At 52.3% G+C, this 20,077-nt stretch overlaps 2 protein-coding genes and 1 non-coding gene across 3 annotated transcripts; all 3 read left to right on the top strand.

Moving 5' to 3' along the window:
* Window positions 1-44: 44 nt before the first annotated feature.
* On the top strand, window positions 45-4,005 carry LOC122377301 (translation initiation factor IF-2-like; the record flags this gene model as incomplete). The annotated part of the gene is made up of 4 exons (XM_043357250.1): window positions 45-71; window positions 1,396-1,515; window positions 2,521-2,652; window positions 3,323-4,005. Coding segments are annotated over 4 exons (629 nt in total), but the record flags the coding sequence as incomplete, so codon positions are not given.
* A 744-nt stretch (window positions 4,006-4,749) lies between these two features.
* LOC122377300 lies at window positions 4,750-19,602 on the top strand (the record flags this gene model as incomplete). Its single annotated transcript, XM_043357249.1, has 13 exons — window positions 4,750-4,754; window positions 5,029-5,050; window positions 5,462-5,632; window positions 7,066-7,267; window positions 8,311-8,414; window positions 8,683-8,745; window positions 11,470-11,649; window positions 12,106-12,291; window positions 14,802-14,981; window positions 15,462-15,620; window positions 16,055-16,267; window positions 17,262-17,414; window positions 18,946-19,602. Coding segments are annotated over exons 1-13 (2,295 nt in total), but the record flags the coding sequence as incomplete, so codon positions are not given.
* Trnae-cuc lies at window positions 14,172-14,243 on the top strand. The gene has a single exon. It is a non-coding gene; the product is annotated as a tRNA-Glu (tRNA).
* Window positions 19,603-20,077: the final 475 nt, after the last annotated feature.

The raw sequence follows: 20,077 nt of genomic DNA, 5'->3' as shown, positions 1-20,077 counted from the left end.
TCAGACAGGTCAGTTGGCTGCGGGTGAACTGTGGCGTGGCCCAGTTCCCCGCTCCGAGCTCACTCAGACAGGTCAGTTGGTACTGTGGGCGAGCTGTGGCGTGGCCCAGTTCCTGGACAAGTACCCCGCTCCGAGCTCACTCAGACAGGTCAGTTGGCTGCGGGTGGACTGGCGCGTGGCCCATGGTTCCTGAACAAGTACCCCGCTCCCAGCTCACTGAGACATGGGTCAGTTGGTGCTGTGGGGCGAACTGTGGCGTGCTAGGACTGATGTTAGAAGGGCCAGGCGATGAGGGAATGTGGGAGGGCTCGCACACCCATTGACCTCGATGAAGGACGGTGCATAACCGGATCACGGCGGTATATTCAGGCAGATGATCCGATTGTGGGCTAAGCTGGCACGATTATATCTGTGGTACGCTAAGCATATTAGACATAATAGGTGTTTCGTGCATCATAAACAGGTATGCCGTCGGTATGTTACGTGGCCCCGTTTTATGGCCAGGTATGCCTTGCACATTTAAGTCCACAATAGACGATATCAGATAAAACAGGCTTTGAAGTCCTTGCATTCTGCAAAGTGCAATGACAAAGGATGAACGAACCAAGGCCATAAGAACGAACGACCTTGTGCCATTTATTGTTTGGGTTATCGGAATGGTAAATAGCCGTTACCATAGAATAGTTCTAAGGCCCTTAGTCGTTCCGTAAATTCCGCCAATAAAAGAACATGGTTATCGAAAAGGATCATTCTGGATATTTGGATTCCACTAAATTCTTATCCATTGTTTCCTGTCATGATTTGGTGCAACAGTAGGACGTCTACTTTTCCACATACCTATTGCATAATCCGGGAAAAGCGAGCCGTACGATTGTTAGCTTGTCACGGTCTGTTGCTGGCCACGTGTCCGGCCTGGATAAAGACGGTGGCACACGACACGAGGATGACAGGGATGTCAGGTCACGGATCGCGACAAAAACACGAATTCCGCTACCGTGTCACCGGCACCGGCGGCCGACAGGGAGTCAGGGACCGAATGACAATCGGCAAACGGCCGAGCCGACCGGTCCCGGCCTAGGGATTCGACGGTAGCGGATGATATGGGATGAGATAGGGGCTCAGGCTGTAATCTGGAGATCAAAGGAAGGATTGAATTGGCATTGGCAGTGTTCATAGCCTTTCACTTCCCCATCGGCTATCGTTTAATGTATCATCTTATCTAGCTTGTCTAGTTGAATGCATTATCCGGTGCGTTCTGGAGTGTGTTATTGGATCGTTGCCGCAGTGCCTGTATATCTTCGCAATTCGCATTCATGCCCGTGGACCGCCGAATGCCCGAACATGGAGCCAAAGCCTACCCCGCGGCGCTGTGACGATCCCCGTGTTTCCCTTCAGACGGCGACCGGCGCCTCCCCAGCCGGACCCACCCAGCAGGTGGAGGAGATCACCGTCTGGGTCATTCGGACCATCCGAGTCATACGAAACATCAAACTGCCCGACAAAGACAGCTTCGAGGTGAGGCTGCCACCGCGGGATGGGCTTGCGTGTGATCGACGAGTTATAGCTACCGAATGATGTACAAGTAGGTAAATGAATTGCCGCTGTTGGATTATTGGATTATTAATTAGTAATTAATAATCCGTTGGAATATTAACTAATGGATTGTCCTTACTCCTTACTTTAACATGGATAAGATAATAGTATCTTACGATGAGTACCTACTATCTCAATCATGAGTTTAATAAGGATTCAATGGTTAACCCGGCGGCCGCCTGGGCCTCCGCGCCACCCGCCGGCCGCTGGGGGGGGGGGGGGGCATATAGTTGCCCACCCTTTACTTCTGCAACGATATCGTCGCAACGCGAAGAGATAGAGAAGCGAAACTTTGCACACATCTTCCTGAATACCTAGCCGAGGTTGTGTCCAAATTTGGTGTCGATCCCATTTGAAATGACGTCACAGTGACGTCATAAGTGAAATTATAGATTTGCGACTCTCATATTCCTCACGGTACATCAGATATATGGGACCGAATATAAAGGGTCGATTATTGGTCAGAAACTAGATGGAAGTGTAGTTAGCTGTTTTAGGATGACAGCAGGTGCTGTCTAGTTCATTTACAGTTGAGTTTCATGCTCAGCGTCATCAGAAACGGTCCATATCGGAGAACGACCAAACTTTATGACGTCACTGTGACGTCATCTTAGGTGCTACAACCACCAAACTTTCCTCAAACATTGCCTAGGTATTCATTTGAAGCTATGCCAAGTTTCACGTTCGTAGCTCATCAGGTTTAGGAGATATTTCACAAAACGTAAAGGGAGGGGGCAACTTTATGCCCCCCCCCCAGCGGCTCGTGGGTTAATGCTTCCTAGAACGACGGTTTCTTACGCTGAAATATATACTTAAGCGTTTTATAACGAGCTGGCTCAGTATTTTACAGTGGACTGTTGATTCGCTATCCCCACTGTTCGAGCAGTGGGCTCGCCCGGTGACGCCCGTCCCCGTACCGTCCCACAGAAGTTCCAGTCGACGCGCACGGAGGCGACCGATCGCCGGCGTCGGTTCGACGAGCTACGACCCGAGGCGGGAGACGTACCGGCAGAGACGTGGGAGAGAGCCGAGGAGGACTGGAGCACACTGGATACACTGGTGAGAATGCAGGAGAGAGGGAAGAGGACTGGAGCACACTGGACACACAGGTGGGGACGGGAGGAGAGAGAGAGGGAGGACTGGAGGACACTAGGCACACTGGTGAGGGACGGGAGGGAGAGTGTAGGGGGACTGGAGCTCACGGGACACACTAGTGAGGACGGGAGGGATGGGAGGAAGGCTAGAGTAGCCTGGACACTAGTAGGTAACGGAATGGAGAGGGGACATGAGGAAAATAATCAATTGGAACAAATATCAAAATTTTAAAGTTACCATAATGGGATCTGGGGAAGTGTTCGGCGCTCGCGTTTGTAGACATTGACCTGTCAGTGTTTTCAGTTCGTCATGGATATCGGATAGGCTTGCCATCCTTTTTTTTTACTTTCTGCTTATTCATGTGACTCTCACCTCTCAAACAAACTCCGCGCACCGGTAGCGGTAGAGCGTTTATGACGTTGTGTCAGTGAAGCCTGATGCTGTTCAGTGTTCATCAAGTGTGACTCCGTTTTGTCGAGTATGACGCAGCTGTGTGACGCTGTGTGATGCCATGACGCTGTGTGACACTGTGACGCTGTGCGACACTGTTTGGCGCTGTGTCCCGGTGTGTGTCACAGCTGTGCGGCGCTGTAGTGACGTGTCGCTATGCTGACGCGACTCTCCTCTCCTTCAGCTGCTGGAGTGGCAGACATACCTGGACTCTCGCCTACCCCCGCCCCTGCTCGGCGTGGCCGAGTGGGTACAGAAGGCCGAGACGACACTGGCAGAGGCCGAGGATCCGGCGGTGACGGCCCCGGCGCGACGCCTCTCACAGACCGTCACCGTCATCCTGGAGGAGCACACGGTACTGGTGGAGTGCCCGCGGCCGCCGCGCGCCGCCGCCGCCGCCGCCGCCGCCACCACCGCGCCGCCCCCGCTGCTCGTGCAGAACTAACGCCCCCGTCCCCCGCCGAACACCGACACACGCCGAATCTCAGCACCGCGCACAGCCGACACACTATAGCCGAGGGTCTAGACAGGTAGATCTGCTTATCATGGTGATAGCGGCAATTTTCTATTCCATGTTTATTTGCTTTATATCTTACGCATTTTAATGCACGTTGCTTCTTATGAATTATTTTTGGATGCCTTTTTTCTTTCATGAGATTTGAGTGGGAGATAGGCTTGTTGGAAGCCGTCGAAGGGTGATCAGATGTCAAAGGTTGTGCGTTCAAGGCTGACCAGGATCGGAGTTTTGCCGTTCCTTGCTTCTGTCTTATCCTAAGGTGTGAGTTACTAGAAGATCTACGGAAGCTGCATGCATCGTCAAATAATATAACGTCCTTTGAATCTGATGACAATAAACAGTGAAAAGCACGCGTTTTTCTGTTTTGTTTTGATCGGTTTGCATGCTTTGTCAGATTTTGCGTAGCGGCTCGGAGGATGTAGCATGCAATGCACATGCATGGATCGCACAGAGCTAGAATTAGAATTTGAAGTATTATGATCACACTGCACAGTGCACCTTAAACTGAGGTGAACTGAGGCCTAAATCCGTGCTATAGGTATGTGGCAAAAAGACTGATAGTCGATTTTTAGGCTTGGTTTATGATGCTATTACAAAGCAAAGCTCATGTGCATGCCTGCGCATAGTAACTAGATAGAAACTAAGTCCGCACAGTGGACGCACAGTGGACGGCGGTCTTGCCTTTTGCGTAACAGTAGCAATGGTAAGACGGACTCCCTCGCCAAAAATTACTGATTGATTTACAATTAAATTCAAGGTGAGATTGTGACGGTTATAACTTAATATGTCCGACATAATTGGTTAGCCCCAAAAAGAAAATCACTTAGCTGGGGAAGCACAAAAGCATGAAACGATCCCATAAAAGGAGGGCTGAAATGCGTCTAATCTCAGCTGGAGCAGCATGCTAATTCTCATGCCGTGCTTGCTCGCTAACAATAGATAACTAACAATAAATAAGCAGAATGATCATAATGACCGATTAATTTGTTACAAATAAAATCGAGCACGCCAGCAAGTTTACTCAACATCGGCGCATAGGTACCCACTTCCTTCAAACACATTAGGAGAGCATTTTAAGCTTATGAAATACTATTATGCGGCAAGCACACGGTATCCATGGACGCCCCACCGACACCAAAAGGCAATGCTTTGCGTTTCGATTAAGGATTAGCTGTACTATCTGAGACATACATACAATTTACTTTTACTCGGCGGATATTTCCTACATCCGTTTGGCTACTACCTAGATGGTTACGTGAAACTTGCTCCTCACTTCACCAGTCATCCAATTTTATTTACAACTGAACATTGCCAACGAAGATGTCATCACACTGGCTAGCTTGTCATCACGGTCGGCCATTTTCCACTCACAGACTCTGGGAGCTGCATATCGCCGTAAGTGAGACAGGGGAAGGCGAGCGGTCGGCCTATAGGGTCCCGGGCGGTGGTGGCATTACTGTGTGCTTATCTCCGCCTGTTCTAACACCCGTGCTGCTTCTGCGACTAACACTAAAAGACTGTGCCATGCCATGTCAATTTCAGTGTTGTCTTCTGTGCACCTGTAGCTAGGCTTCATGAACTTTGCGAATGCCGTGTAGCTAGATTCCTCCCTATCCGCACAGCCGTTCTTGCTTGTCCTTTTAGCTGAGATCGCTGAGATATCCTTCTCTGCACTTCCATCCAGCCTGTCCTCTGCTGTGCATACTCGCCGTGTCTTCTCTCCCGCCTCTATCCCCCGCTCTGATCGCGGTTGATCTGACCTGCTGACCCCGTCTGACCCCGTGTGACCCGTCTGACCCACGGCAGACGTTCTTCTCGGCCCTGCCGGCGGTCGAGCGGCGCCTGCGCTCGGCACGTGCCGCTCCCGTGGCCTCTCGCGTGCCGCCGCGGCAGCTACAGCTGCTGGATAGAAGGCTGCAGACGGCCCGGACTGGAGCCGTCCAGCGCGCCGCCCGGCTCAACTATGTGGTGCACAGGGTGAGGACCGGGGGACGGAGAGGGCATCGGAGAGGGGTGGGGTGGGAGTTGGGACAGTTAGGTTTATGAGACCAGTAGGAAATACACTACATGAGTCCCTCTGGCCTGGAGCCGAAGTCAGGAATAGAGCCACAAGCCCTCGTGTCTTGCAAAACGGACATCATTTGCAGTACGGAAGCAGCTCAAGGGAAAATTCACTGTGAATGTAGACTTTCGTCAGGTGAACATTGTCTAACCTCAAGTCTGGTTTATTTTTAGTGTTACGCTGGTGAAATTAGTATTGTTGCTCCATTCATCGCTACTCTATGTCATTGCTCGCGGTGATTGGCAGCTAGCTAAGCTTCCCTCACGTGATCTGGCACATAATCTGGCAACACCTACCACCACCGTGTCGTTCGGCCGTCAGCACTGGCAGAGTGACATAGTCGGTCCTGTCCGCCAATTGGCCGCTGTTTTCATATCGCTGCACAAACACTGGCAGTTCACTGTGCGTTGAAGGTGCAGCGATCTGCCGCGGACCGAGTTCCATTGAAAATAACCTGCATCTCAACTCGGCGCAGACTCGCCCTACGATCATGTTTCGAATAACATCCCACATCTGAAATCTGCCAGCATGATGCCACGTCAGCACTGAGCTCATCAAAGTATCGTGTTTTTTTACACAAACTTCAAACAAGTTCACTGATGAGTCGCTCTCGGTCTCTCGCCCAGTGACCACCCACACTCGGCGGTCGCTAAAGGTCTCACAAATAAACACAGGGTGCGCGGGTGACACGTCGGAGCGCGGCCCGGGTCCGGTGGCTCCCCGTTCACTGGGGTGGGCTGGGGACCGACGGGCTGGTGCAGCCTCCAGTGGTCCTCGGGGAGGCCTTGCAGGGGAGGTCGGGGCCCGTCAGTGACCAGACGGGACTGGGGAGGCGGTCAGGGAGTGGCGTAACTGGTGAACTGTGCTCTGTGACAGTGACTGTTCTGCTTCTCTGATAGCAATTGTGATTCAGTGTCGGTGTGTTCCCATTGCTGTGGAGTTTGATGGTCTCTTGTCTGCCTCGAGGTGGTATCATTATAAGTTTATCCCGTCCGTTCTCATTACTCGCTGATGTAAATGTCGAAGTTTGGCATCAAAGTTTGACAGTAATCTCCATTACCTTCGTATTCTGTAACCTTTTCTCGACTCCCCAACCGCCAACATTTCGAGCTTGCTCAATCTTCTCACGTCCACATATTTGTATGACGTACCCCGAGTGACCCGCCCTGTGTGACCTGCCCTGTGACCTACCCTGTGACCCGCCCTGTGAGTCTGTATGACCTGCCCTCTGACCCCTATTCCGTACCGGGTCACCACTCACCTCACTGTCGTCGAGGAGACGGTCCTGTGACCTGTGATCTGCCCCTCTGACCCGCCCTGTGGCCTGTTTGTATGACCTCTCTTCCAGTACCGGGTCATCACCCACCTCACTATCGTCGAGGAGACGGTCCGCGTGTGGGCGGTACGGCTGGCGCGGCGCGTCCCCGACCCCCAGCAGGCGGCGGAGGCAGCTGAGCTGGTGGCCGACGGCGGGCTACTGAGGGACTTTGACCGGCCGCTGCTGGACATGAGACGGGCTACTGAGACACTGGTCACCGACGGTGGCATTTGTGAGTGAGAGAGAGAGGGAGAGAGAGAGAGAGAGAGAGAGAGAGAGAGAGAGAGAGAGAGAGAGAGAGAGAGAGAGAGAGAGAGAGAGAGAGAGACAGAGAGAGACAGAGAGAGAGAGAGAGAGAGAGAGAGAGAGAGAGAGAGAGAGAGAGAGAGAGAGAGAGAGAGAGAGAGAGAGAGAGAGACAGAGAGAGAGAGAGAGAGAGGAGAGAGAGAGAGAGAGAGAGAGAGAGAGAGAGAGAGAGAGAGAGAGAGAGAGAGAGAGAGAGGAGGTAGAGGGGAGAGAGGAGATGATGTAGAGGAGGGCAAGAGCCGGGAGGTGACATGCGTCGTGAGGGACTGGGCGCGGTCGGTCGATTGTCAAATTGACTCAAATCTCAGTCACAGGTTTGAGGATGATCTGATAAGTGTTCCTTGGAGAGATTTAGTTTGCCGAACCGACCGACTGATGTCTGTGGAATGGTCGTACTTGCAGAAGTACATAAACATAAGTATACCATCCAGTGCGGATGGTGGTATCAGTCAGTTTCAGAGAGTGGTGGGCTAGGATGTCCTATTACTGTCATTGCTGTAATATGAACTGGAACACTAGACCTCAGTGATGTCATTGCGAGCGGAACAGGTATGCGCGACGCAGATTCAGTTGCAGTGATAAAGCTTCCGTTGCACGTCAGACAATAGACCCATTAATCTGATACGTCCAGGGCCAGCTTTATCTATGCAGACTGCATTATGCTTGTTATGGACCGGTGCCAAAGTTTGCAGACCTCATTCAGTACATCAACATTGACCTTGATGTATTCAGATTCATCAATCCAAGCACCAAACTCTTCGTAATTCTCGAACTTTTAGCACCCCTTTAAGATAATGTTGTTCAGTTGAACAAGGACATGAAGTATGAATTGCGCCATGCATGAATGCAATTTATCCCAAGGAAAGTTACTACGTGGTAGTTGGAATGAAGGTAGACAGGGTGAAGGTACTGTGTACTGTAGCTACTTACAGTAATCTTCGTTCTGTGACGCTGATCCCACATTTCCAGCCACGGAGGAGAAGGCGGCAGCCACCCAGTTCGTTGACAAGGTCACGGCCAAGTGGCAGCCGCTGTCGGCAGAGGTCCAGTCGCTGACATACATACTGGAGGAGGTGAGCAGACGCGCAGCGCATCAGCGGGGCGTGGGTAATGATAGTTTGATGTCGCTTTGACAGGTGCCGTGCTTTATTAGCGCTTTACTCATAAGTCATATCCATATGTGAAGTTAATTTTGTCGTGCTTGAAGCAATGTGTGTGGTCTCAGCAAAAAGAAAAAACAGTATGTCAATCGACATAGCCTGCTCTGAGAACCATATTTTCATCGACGTAAGGACCTTGGCGGGTTATCCAACTAAGTCGCACCCATTTTGTCGCCGCCAGATGTTGGTGGACGTGAAGAAAATGACGCCGGCGATGACCAACCCAGAGGCAGAGGAGCAGCAGGTAGGTGTGGGAGTCGCACTGAACTGGTGTAAATGGCGTGGGGGTGGTGGAATGGAGTAGAACGGGCGGAGAGTGGGGCCGGTACGGATGTCTGGCCATTATCCGGAATGAATTCCGCATTCCTGCTGCTAGAGCTGACATGCAGAGCTGTTACCCGCTCCTATCCAGGGGTTCCTCAGAGTCGCACACCATTGCGACTCTGTCCGTTGCAGACGTTATTGATGTGTTTGCAGCCGAGGGCCCGAGGGTCGTCCCCAGTACACAGGCACTCACAGAGACTGCGCGCAAAAACAGTCTCCATTCATTACTGAGAGCGGAGAGGGTCCTGTCACGAGACAGGGGGTGGGGGTGGGGGGGGGGGGGGGCACCACAACACCTGGCACTGTGCAGGGATGCGCGGAGACGGCTCATTTGTTAGGTAGTGCAAACTGCTGGCAGTCGGCACCGTGAGGCGACCACGCTGCCATCTTCTGGGTAAATGGTGAACCATCCATCCAGGCCTGAAGCCAGAGGACCGAATTTGTTCTCAGACCGCCAGGCCCAGAGTCCAGAGATGTTGTGAAATGCCGAAAACGCTGATAGCACTAGCTAGACATCTCGTACAACCAGCTTACGAATAATTGTATACAGGGTGTCCGGAAAGTCCTGGCGCTTCTTTTGGACGCCGTGTAACGCGCGCTGTGATTATTGGACATTCAGCCAATCATCACAGACATGACCCCTCGTTGATTGCTCAGCCAGAGGTCGTGTAAATATGACCTTGAAATCGTTTTCAGTGATGGGTAGATGGGCGAAGATGCGCCTTGTCGCTGAATGCCTGCGCGCGGCGGCCGGGTGCGACTTGAACGAGGCTCGAGTTGCAGCGCGATGCGGCGTTTTTCGATGAATGGTTTAGCAGGTAAAGGTTTATTTCGACTCGGGAATTCCTTAGAAAATATTCTCAGACCGTTTCGAACGCGATATGGGAACGGAGCAGCATTTCAGCGCGGCAATCGAAGAAAGTGCGGGGGTCTGATGGACAAAAATGTCCCATCATCTTCGTCAATGTCGAATAAATGAATAACAGGCTGGCCCACGAGGGGTTCCTGGACAGCCACATCAACCCGAGGGTCAAGACGACATGCCCTAAGGGTCACTTCGCATTTCAACAGCACAGAGCACCCTCCAACAACGCCGCTGCCATTCAAGCTAAACTGACAGAGGAGCTTGCCGGGCCAGATCACCGTGGCGAAATGAGATCAGGCCGCCTTATTCTCCTAACCTGACCCGCTCGACTAAGGCGTGCTACGCGTTTTGTAGAACAGGATCTAGGCCATTTCTCACCCCAACCTGGAGTCGCTGAAGACTCGCATCATGACAGCATGGGAGGACCTGGAAATGCCCCGCATCGTCAAAACCCGCAGACGCTTCCTCCCCTACGTCGAGGCCGTCGTCGGCGCCGACGATGGTTTCATTGAATGAGCACGTAGCGGAAGCATGTGGCTTGGTGTCCCTGGTCATTGTTTTGATCCATTGATTAGTATCTATGAACCAATGGCATTTGTTTTAGAAAATGTTGAAAAGCGCCAGAACTATCCGGACACCCTGTATGGTTACAAATCGGGGAGACGTAACACCAACTCTCGACAACGTAAGTAACTTTTGCTGGCAAGACCATCTCCACGGTAAGCAGTTCCCAAAGTTGTGCCCGAGTTTCCTGTGTTCCATTACTGTATTTGCCCAGCCAAGCCCGCAGGCACACATCTGTTCAATATCTCCGTGTTTGCCGATCGGCGTATCTCCCCAAATCTGTGACGGATTAGTGCCGATCCATTAGAGCGGCAGATCGAACACCCGTGTACAGCAGACACCACAAAAACTCGCGAATGGTAGCGATATCTGTCGATCGACATTGTACAGTGCTGCAATGTACGCACCGGGGACAATGGAAACCCGTGCGGTACCTATGTGACCCGGAGTCACGCCTGTCTTAGCATCTGCGCACGCGAACCGGTCAGCACTGCATTCACTGTCGAAATGCGAACAATACCTGGCGACATGCAGGTCAACGGGGAAACGCGTGCTTGGGGGGGGGGGGGGCGGGGTAAGGCGTGTGTTTGCCCCACCAGTTTGACAGCTGTTCTGTAGTGCTGTCTGAGTGATACGAACACTGGCCGACGTTTTACGGCCGGACGCTTCGTTCAGCAACGGTGCGTTCCTTGACGTTTTTTTTTATGTAACGTACCGTAGGCGAGATCTAAATCATTTGCCGTCTCACCAAGTTGTGCAGCGCTCCTCAGTCGTTCTCACAGGGCCGCAATCAAGCTTGCAGTACAGAGAAACCATGACTGACGTTCTCACAGGTTTGTCATCAGGCTCCACGTCGAGACAATCTGTTACAGCTGCTGCCACCCGCTGTCATCTCACAAAGCGTGACGTAATGGGACACACTGTGTCACCAAGTGACACAGTGTGTCATCATTTGACACGGTCCGACGGCGCCCGGCGACATCTATTCCCCACAATGCTTTCACCATCTTGGCTCAAAGATGTAGTAGCTGGTCCCCATAATATAACCATGCCCGACCACTTAGTCTCCGTATGTTTGCACCTTTTCACTTTAGTTCACATTGATTTAACCTAACCAGAGGACACACCCTCAATGAAAATTATGCGCTAATGACTCGTCTGGTTTTGCACCAGCGTCGATGTCTGTCTATACTCACGGCTGCTGGATGTCCACAGGTGGCCGTACCAGAGGCGGTGCTGGCTCCGGTGGCCCGGCCTCAGGAGGGTGAGGAGGGCACCCAGTCCACGGACTTGATGACGGACTTGGACGGCATCATCAGTCAGCTGGAGGGTCTGCAGGAGCGTGTCACCGGGCTCAAACAGGTGGCAGAGGTCCGACAGCAGCGCAACAGAGAGGTCAGTCGCGGCAGCGGGGCAGCAGGGAGCCCCTGTCAGTCGGGGCAGCAGGGAGGTCAGCCAGGGCAGCAGGGGTCAGTCTTCGGGGCAGCAGGGAAGTCAGTCGGGGCAGCGAGGGTCAGTCGGAGCAGCGGGGGGAGCGGAGGTCAGTCAGGGCAGCGGGGCAGCGGGGAGGTCAGTTCGGGCAGCGGGGTCAACAGCGGTCAGCGATAGATAGCGGGTGTCTTGGTATGGTTCGTGGGATATCGTTATGTCACAGCTTCCGAACTGGGGTCATGACTTTGTTATTTTTCCTCCGGATTAGATACAACTGTGGAAACGACTCACTTTTGCTCGAAATGATGACTGGGTTGATACACTGACTGACGCCTGAGCTGCTCGTCGGTGAAAACCTTGGCGCACAAAATACTAAGTTATCTTGATTGACTGTTTCTCCTCCCGTCACCACTTGCTCAGGCGCTGGCGAAATCCACCTATCCGACTCCGTCAGCCCCTGCCGTAGCGGAGGTGGTCCCTGCACCTGAGCACAGCAGCGCAGTGAACCTAGCGGCTCCTGCACCCGAAGACAACAGCACAGTGGACGCGGGTCGTCCAGCCGCTGTCCTAGAGAGTGCGACGCCCGTCCTAACTACAGAGACAGAGGTGAGCCGGGCACGGTACACGAACGCCAGCGGATCTGTGAGTGAATTCATCTGGCAGGGAGATACGTGCCTGTTCAGAGGCGTACCAGAAGGCGAGTGGATACCTACTGTTGTAACAGAATTTACGAGTGGGCTTTGACTACTGGGTGACAGGGCCTCGTCTAAGGAATTTTCACTGGGGGGGGGGGGCCAGAGCCTGAAGGAGCCAAACCTAGGGTACCCCCAAATCCTGTTTTCTCACCGGATTTAGACCACTTGTTTTTCATCACAGCCCTGACACCATGATTTTTTTTTAACTAAAGGAAAAAATAGTAGGGCATCCGACCCATGGTGTTGAGCGTTTTTGAGTGGCAGTGCCTTGTCTAAGGAATTTACATGCCGAGCCTTATGTCGGGGGCCCACACGCATAGACTGAGCGCTTGACTCTGAGCTCTGCCGAGTTCTGAGGGCTAACACCAGCTTCTGGACCCACGCCGGCCTCTATGGTAGCCCACACTGGCTGAGTGGAGATCAAGCTGAGTGGAGACAGTATTTTCCCACTAGGGCCCCCTCAGACGAGTGTAATGCGTACGTATCAACTTGGAGACTGATGGCTTCTCAGGTGGATTCTCCGTAAGTCGTAATCGCGGTGGATCTCCGACACAACCTTAAGGTTGTCAGAGGCTATAAATTAAACAAAAAATGAAGATTTCCCCGTGTAGTAGTGCAATTTGAGGCCCGTTGGGACCCTACAGGCTGGTATTTGGCTGGCATTTGCCCACCGGGACTCCACGCCGACTTCTTTAGATAATCCAGCGACAGACCACCAATCTGCGCCTACGTACGACCACCACGGGATCCTGCTTCATTACGACTAGGAGCTACTCTAGCCGCACACCGGTGACCGTCCAGCCAGAAGCTGGACGCCGCATAGTGAGGACGACGATAGGCAAAAACAAGAGATTGACGCCCCGAGGACAGAAACAACAGATTGATACGTAAAGGAGATTTTTTTTTGTCGGTAGAGCGTTGGACACCGCGTGGTGAGGGCATGCGTCCCGGTTATAACAGTCCGGGTTCGAAGCGCGACAGAGTCGCTTGATGTTTATGAGCCTCCTGGCGAGTATGTTTGCAGTTGGTGGCAGGCCGTAACCAGTCGAAGTCAGTGAGGGGACCGGCCGTGCGCGGCTATGTGCATACGTAAAACTTTGGGCTCTAAATTCTGCCATAGATCAGGAATTGCGCGATCGGAGGGTAGAGGGCAGGGCCAACGCAACAAGATCTGCTTAGCGGGGGCTCTGTCCTTGTGAATCCTTCCATTCAAAAGGTTCGGACTAAATTTATAAAAAAGAATATCCGAGACACGGAGTTGGGCGCCTGAAAAGACGAAATGTAACGTATTGCTGAGCGAAAAAAAATGGTTAAGGTCAGGTAAACAAAATAAACACTTGATAACAGGCCTATAATCGGCTAGGTATCAATGTGCTCACATTGCATCCATGTTTCGTTTACACATTTGCTTTTATGTGCACTGACGCCTCGACCTAAAAATTCGTTTGCCTTTTGGCTATTGCCGGCCCCCCCAGTAGTGACTTTTTGCCCTGACTGGGGGGGGAGGGGGGGGGGGCAGGCCGATGACTGCGGGGGTTTGGCCTCCCCAGTTAGCCGGTTAGACGAGGCCTTGCTGGGTGATCCAGCGACTAGTACAGTGATTTGTGTTCGTTGCTTATCTGTGACCATTTTTGTTCCAATGAATTACAGTTCGAGTACTAGCGAGCAGCATTTGGGTTAAATTTAGCACACCGCTGCACGGGCAGCCAAGAAGCTTTGTGACGTCATCAAGAGTCCGGCATTCATGCCAACACTGATGTTTCAGCTTTAGCTCCCGTCAGTTCCTTCAAGTCCCGCATGGTCTAGTGGCTAGGATACACGGCTCTCACCCGTGAGGCCCGGGTTCGATTCCCGGTGCGGGAACAAGTTTTGACCTCTTTGCCCTCCTTGACGAGGGCTTATCTCGCCGGGTGAAAGGGATTTTCATGTCCTTCAGAGCGTGACTTTTTCTAGTTTCCTTGTCTTTAAGGCGAGGAAGAAAACTACTATAAATTGCCCAAGTCTGTTAGTCAAATCATGTAACGACGATGAATGTGACCTCTCATTGATTTTTTCCGATTTTCCATGCTTAAATTTGTGCTACCTATGGCACCAGTAATCAGTACCTACTGGACTACTTTGCTAACGCTCTAATAAATAATGCCCAAACACAGGCCTATAACTGCGACATGCTGGTGCTGGTGCTGGTGGCCTGCTCAGTGTCCATAAAGATAACGACCCTCCGTCCCTGTCACCTAAGTCGTCTAGCTTAAACTGCAGCACCCAGTTCAGCCTTGCTTCTGTGTTAACCATCCCTTCTCCAGCGCCATCAACACCACAGTCATCTGAACTCACTTAAGGAAGACCCACTCACCCAGTTACCAGAGTGTCCGCTATAAGCTGCTCTGATCGTCACCCTAACGGCGGCCTCCTTCCCCACAGCCCGTCCAGTCGCCGCCGTCCGAGACTGAGGGACTAGCCGAGCCTGCCGACGGCTGGGCCCGGTTCTCCGCGCTCCAGCAGAGAGTACAGCAGTGGCTGCAGCAGCACGAGCCACTGGTCCAGCAGCCGAGAGTGATCAACTCACTGGACGAGCTGAATGATCTTCTTGCCCGGCACCAGGTCAGATGTGGGGAACAGGCACGCGAGATATGGATGGGGCAGGTAAGTACCAGGTCAGATATGAAGGACAGACACTAAATCAGATAATAAGGGGCAGGCACCAGGTCATATGTTGGTGGTAGACATCTGGGTGCCGTAGGGTATGTTGTGTCAGACCAGCTATGTAGGGTCCCTACAGACACCAGGGTCAGGAAAGTAAGAAACAGAGAACAGACACCTAACCAGATGTAGGGGGCAGCACAGGCGCCGGACCTTTGCAGTTATGTTGGGAGGATGATAATTCTGACTCCTTTATGTAGATATCTGACGGGGAACTGTCATGCGAATCAGTCTAATTTTCCATTGCGAAACACATTAATTCGATGTGTCTGTACACATACTTTCCAATGATGCGATGAAGCTCCTTGTCACCGTTCTGACCTATGTTTGACCTCTGTGACCTTACCCGGTGCTCTGCCTGACCCTCCCTCCTCTCCTCAGGCCGGTGTGAGCCAGTGTGCCGAGATAGCCCAGCACCTCTCAGAGATGACTGCTCTCCAGCCGAGCCTGCCACCGCGCGAGGCCGGGCCGTCCGCCGAACAGCTACTGCGGGACTGCCAGCAGAGGAAGACAGACACGGAGACGGCACTCAGGAGACGGGTAAGACTCTTACTCCCCACTCCCCTTTCTCTGAGAAAGGGGAGTGGGCGAGAGAGGAAGGAGCTGGGTGAGAGTGAGGCTGGCGGTGAGAGGGAGGGAGACGGGTGAAAGACTGGGATGAAGATATTCATCTTCATCTTCATCTTCATGATGGATGAGGAGGGAGGGGACGGGAGGTGGGAAGAAGCCGGGTGAGAAGGAGGGACGGGTGAGAGGGGGATTTTCACCGCTATCATTTATTCATCATCCTTTCCAGCTGCCATGATTCCCGCACCCCCATCGACCTCTCTCTGTACCCCTTTGCCATGATTCGCTTGCTCATCAGTCAGGAACAGCCTCTCAACCCCTCCTCCCCTCCTCTCTCAGGTGCTGATGTTGTAGCAAACCCGCGTAGTGCTGTGAGCTGCTACTAAATGCTCCCTCTCTTTCATCAGGTGCTGGTGCTGCAGGAGACGCTGGAGCTGTGGCGGCGCTGCGAGCTGCTGCTCTCCGACGTCGAGGTGTGGTGTTCAGCCGCGGAGACGGAGTTGGGCTCCCCGGCGGCACTGGCCGGCCCCCTGCGCCTCCAGCTGGCTGCGGTACAGCCGCTGTCGGCAGAGATCGCGAGCAGGGAGACAGAGGTCGCCAGGGAGGCTGAGCGGCTCATGGTAATTGAGGGGAGAGGGGAAGATTGAGCGTGTCATGGTGGACGAAATGAGGAGAAAGGGGGTGGTAAAGAAAGGAGAGGCCGTGGAGCGAAGGAAGGAAAGGTGGGGATAAAGTGGCAGGGGGATGACGAGGAGAGCCGGAGACATAGTTAGATCGAAACAGGGAAAATGCGGCAAGGATGATTAGGACTTCTTAAACAACTTTTAAAATCTGACTGGTGTCACCTCCTGTAGACGTTCAAACATCGAATTCTGCGAGCTAATTTCGAACGAATGTCGAATACGAGTCTAGGACTCCTGATATTTTACAGGAAATTGTCAATGTTTGACATTGAGCAATGAACACATTAATTATGGTTTTCATTGTGATAAGCTTTAAACAAAGTGTCGCCCAGCGTACACGCGGGATGTTGAAGGTTTAGAAAGCAGTCACTCGAGTCGCGACTGTAAGGGTGAGTGTGACATTTGACAGCACGCGGCTTCTGCGTGAGTCTCGGTTATGTCTAAACGCGTTTGGTATGTTACCACTCGCTTGTATATTTATTCAATCATTTCCACCATGTGTGTCCAATTCCAGCTGCCTGCTACTGTCTGTTCATACAGCTGACACACACACTGACCTCACAGTTGACTTCCCAGCTGACTTCCACACAGACTTCAGTTAGCATCAGCTAAATTGAACTGAACCTCTTAGCCAGCCTCCGCTGACATTTCGCCTCGCCGCCCAGATAACCTCCGTGTCCTTTATTACCTGACCTCTGTCCATCCCCAGCTGACCTCTGTCCTTCCCCAGCTGACCTCTCCCCGTCCCCAGCTGACCTCTGTCCTTCCCCAGCTGACCATTGTCCTTCCCCAGCTGATCTCTGCCCTTCCCCAGCTGACCTCTGTCCGTCCTCAGCTAACTTCTGTCCGTATCCATCTAACCTCTATCCGTCGCTAGCTGACCCAGCTGACCTCTATCCGTCCCCCATCTAACCCCTCTCCCCTCCCTCAGCTGCTGTTCGGCTCGGAGCAGCTGTCGGGCGCGCTGACGCTGACGTCGCGGCGCGCGGAGCTGCAGCAGCTGCTGAGCCAGCTACACGTGGCGGCTGAGGAGCGCTGCAGCCGGCTGACGGAGAGCCTCGCCCAGCTGGACCGGCACAGGCAGGTCAGACTCTTGGGCGGGTCACCGCCACAGACAGGCCAGACTCTCGGGTGGGTCACCGGTACAGGCAGGTCAGGCTCTAAGCGGGTTACCAGTGCGGAAGGTCATACGCTTATTTGCTTCACTGCTCTTACTGTCAGTTTTGGACCATCAGCAAACTGAGGACGCTGTTCTGAAAAGCCACGGCCCACGCATTTTGATGAGCGTGACGGTTTCTGGGCAGACCATAGTTATTAACCCGCGCCCTGGTGGGGGGGGGGGCTATTTTTTGCCCCCCCTCCAGACTTTTCGATATATCTCCAGAACCGCTGCGCCGATCGTCACCAAACTTTCAGTACCCTCCCGGACATCAATTTTACACATTGTGACCAAAAATTTTTCCAAAGGCTATGATAGGTTGGCCGGAAATGACGTCAGAGTGACGTCATGTTCTGCCGTTTTCGACCCAAAAAAGGGTTTCGCGGGAAGAGCTGTCAGGCCCATAGCTTTGCAAATACAGAAAAATGATAAAGACATAAAAGCTGTAGATTGAACAGGGCTACAAAACTGTTATCTCGGATTTTTGAAATTTTTGGATTTGGACCCCCAAAAATCAAAAAATAGATTTTTTGGATATAAGAATCGAAAAATCCAAAAAGTTTTTTGAATTTCGCAAAAACCGGAATATATGTGATAGTCCTTACCGCCTTCCATCCACATACCAAATTTGAGATTGATACCTCTTTTTTTGGCGAAGTTATAGCGAAAAAACTGTTCAAAATTGATGACGTCAAATTTTCAAACTCAATTTTTAGCAATTTTAGACCCCGTAGCGCAAAACAAAGACCACCATTAGACTCCCCGTGACGAGCTGCATCGAATCAATACCCATTTTATGCAAAACTATCAACCTTGAAATTTGACCTTTTTTGGCCTGACCTTGACCTGACCTTGACCTGAACTTCACCAGAAAGTGACCTAAGCCGTACCTGATAGTCGTATAACCAACACCATTGAGTTGGAAATGAAAAATTGGCCATAAAACATGTATCACACAACCTTAGTAAACTTGGGCTCATGTGACCTGACCTGTGACCCTTGGTGACCTGACCTGTGACCTGACCTGGTATTGCCAGTGACCTCTAATAGCAACATATCTACTAGGCAACTGACGCCCTACCGCTGATTCTCGACAAAATGCGTTTTCCTCGGTGTTATATTGCATTCCCTAGAAGACCCGTGAACGGTGAAACATTTCATCTTTGACCTGACCTGTGACGTCATCGGTGACCCCGAGGTCAATGAAATTTGGTTTCCTTCGACAAATTTGACAGGCCTTTCGAACGCCGTTTGAATTTTGCGGATCCGTCCAGTAGTTTCGGAGATACGAGGGGGGGGGGGGCAAAAAATAGCCCCCCCCCACCAGGTCGCGTTATAAACAGACCCCACCAGGGCGCGGGTTAAGCTGTCGAAGCCGAAGCCCAATTGTAGTCTTCTAAAGCGCTGGGTTCGTATTTTCCTCGATGACTGACGTGATCTACTTATCCTCCTACAGGAAGTGGAGCGTCTACGAGCTCAGTTGGAGGAAGTCTCACCCAATGTCAGTGTAGTTCAGACAGAAGTGCTGCCAATCACGGTCGAAACGAGAAAACCAGCTGAAACTACTGAAGGAACCGTAGAGGAGGCTAGACCTGCCGGAAAGGATATGGAATCAGAGGGAACCCAGCCAGAGAAGGCAACACAGCCAGAGTCGAAGAATGCACAGACGGATACTGCTGACAAAACACTCTACCTAGCGGTAACCGCTCACAGAACTGAGTCTGCCGTGCCGGTGGAGACGACCACCACAGTAGTGCCGCTGAAAACCACCCCGAAGGCGGTCCAGCTGAAAAAGTTCAAACGGCTGGGCACAACGATCGTGAAGAAGCTCAAAAAGCGTCTGAGACCGTCTCCGGCGGATGTGAAACCCACGGAGTCTATCACTGGAGAGGCAGACGCGGCTCCTAAACTGTCCCAGCCCGCCGATGCAGCCCAGAACACTGAGACATCGCCTACACCGACTGGCATGTCCGAGCCGTCAACAGGCGGTGAGGCGAGCCGGGTCTCCGAGACACCCGTGAGGCCGCCGCGGACACGGGATGCGACTACAACAGACCACTTGCGGACACTGGATGCGACTACGGATCAGTCGGCGCTGCCGGCCTCGGCTGAGGTAAGTGTTTCGTACGTCTGCCACACAATATGCACACTGCACACTCCTGTCATCGTCAGAACATCAAGGGGCGGTCGTTTAGGGTAGGTTTATCCTCGTTCATTTCATCTGGCGCCCTATGTGGTAAGTTGGATCCAGAATGGCGTGAATTAGCTTCAATTTATGAATTGTGTGGTCGGAAATGACTTTAAGAAATAGTTTCACCTTCTATCCAAGCAAATGGCAATCAGCGTTTTCAATGCCCATTCCAGTAGGCTCATTATGGCGCGAGGCACGGACAGCCATTTCTGTGAATTCAGCTTGTCTGTTTGAGCCGCGGGGTATAACGTGCCGCAGTCGTTTGGACTGGTGATTTATTCATGGATGTCGATACTGACTGGTGATAGCACAATTGACGTCATCGGTGACGGAAAAGTGCTGACCTGATCGGACCTTACCTGTCCTGGTGGTCCCAAGATCTCTATGGTTCCATTCG

This window comes from Amphibalanus amphitrite, unplaced genomic scaffold (genome assembly GCF_019059575.1).
Source record: "Amphibalanus amphitrite isolate SeventyFive unplaced genomic scaffold, NRLGWU_Aamphi_draft 002710F_arrow, whole genome shotgun sequence".
In the NCBI taxonomy this organism is placed as follows: Eukaryota; Metazoa; Arthropoda; class Thecostraca; order Balanomorpha; family Balanidae; genus Amphibalanus; species Amphibalanus amphitrite.
Note: the sequence above shows the minus strand (reverse complement) of the source record. Positions and strands in the feature narration are given on the sequence as shown.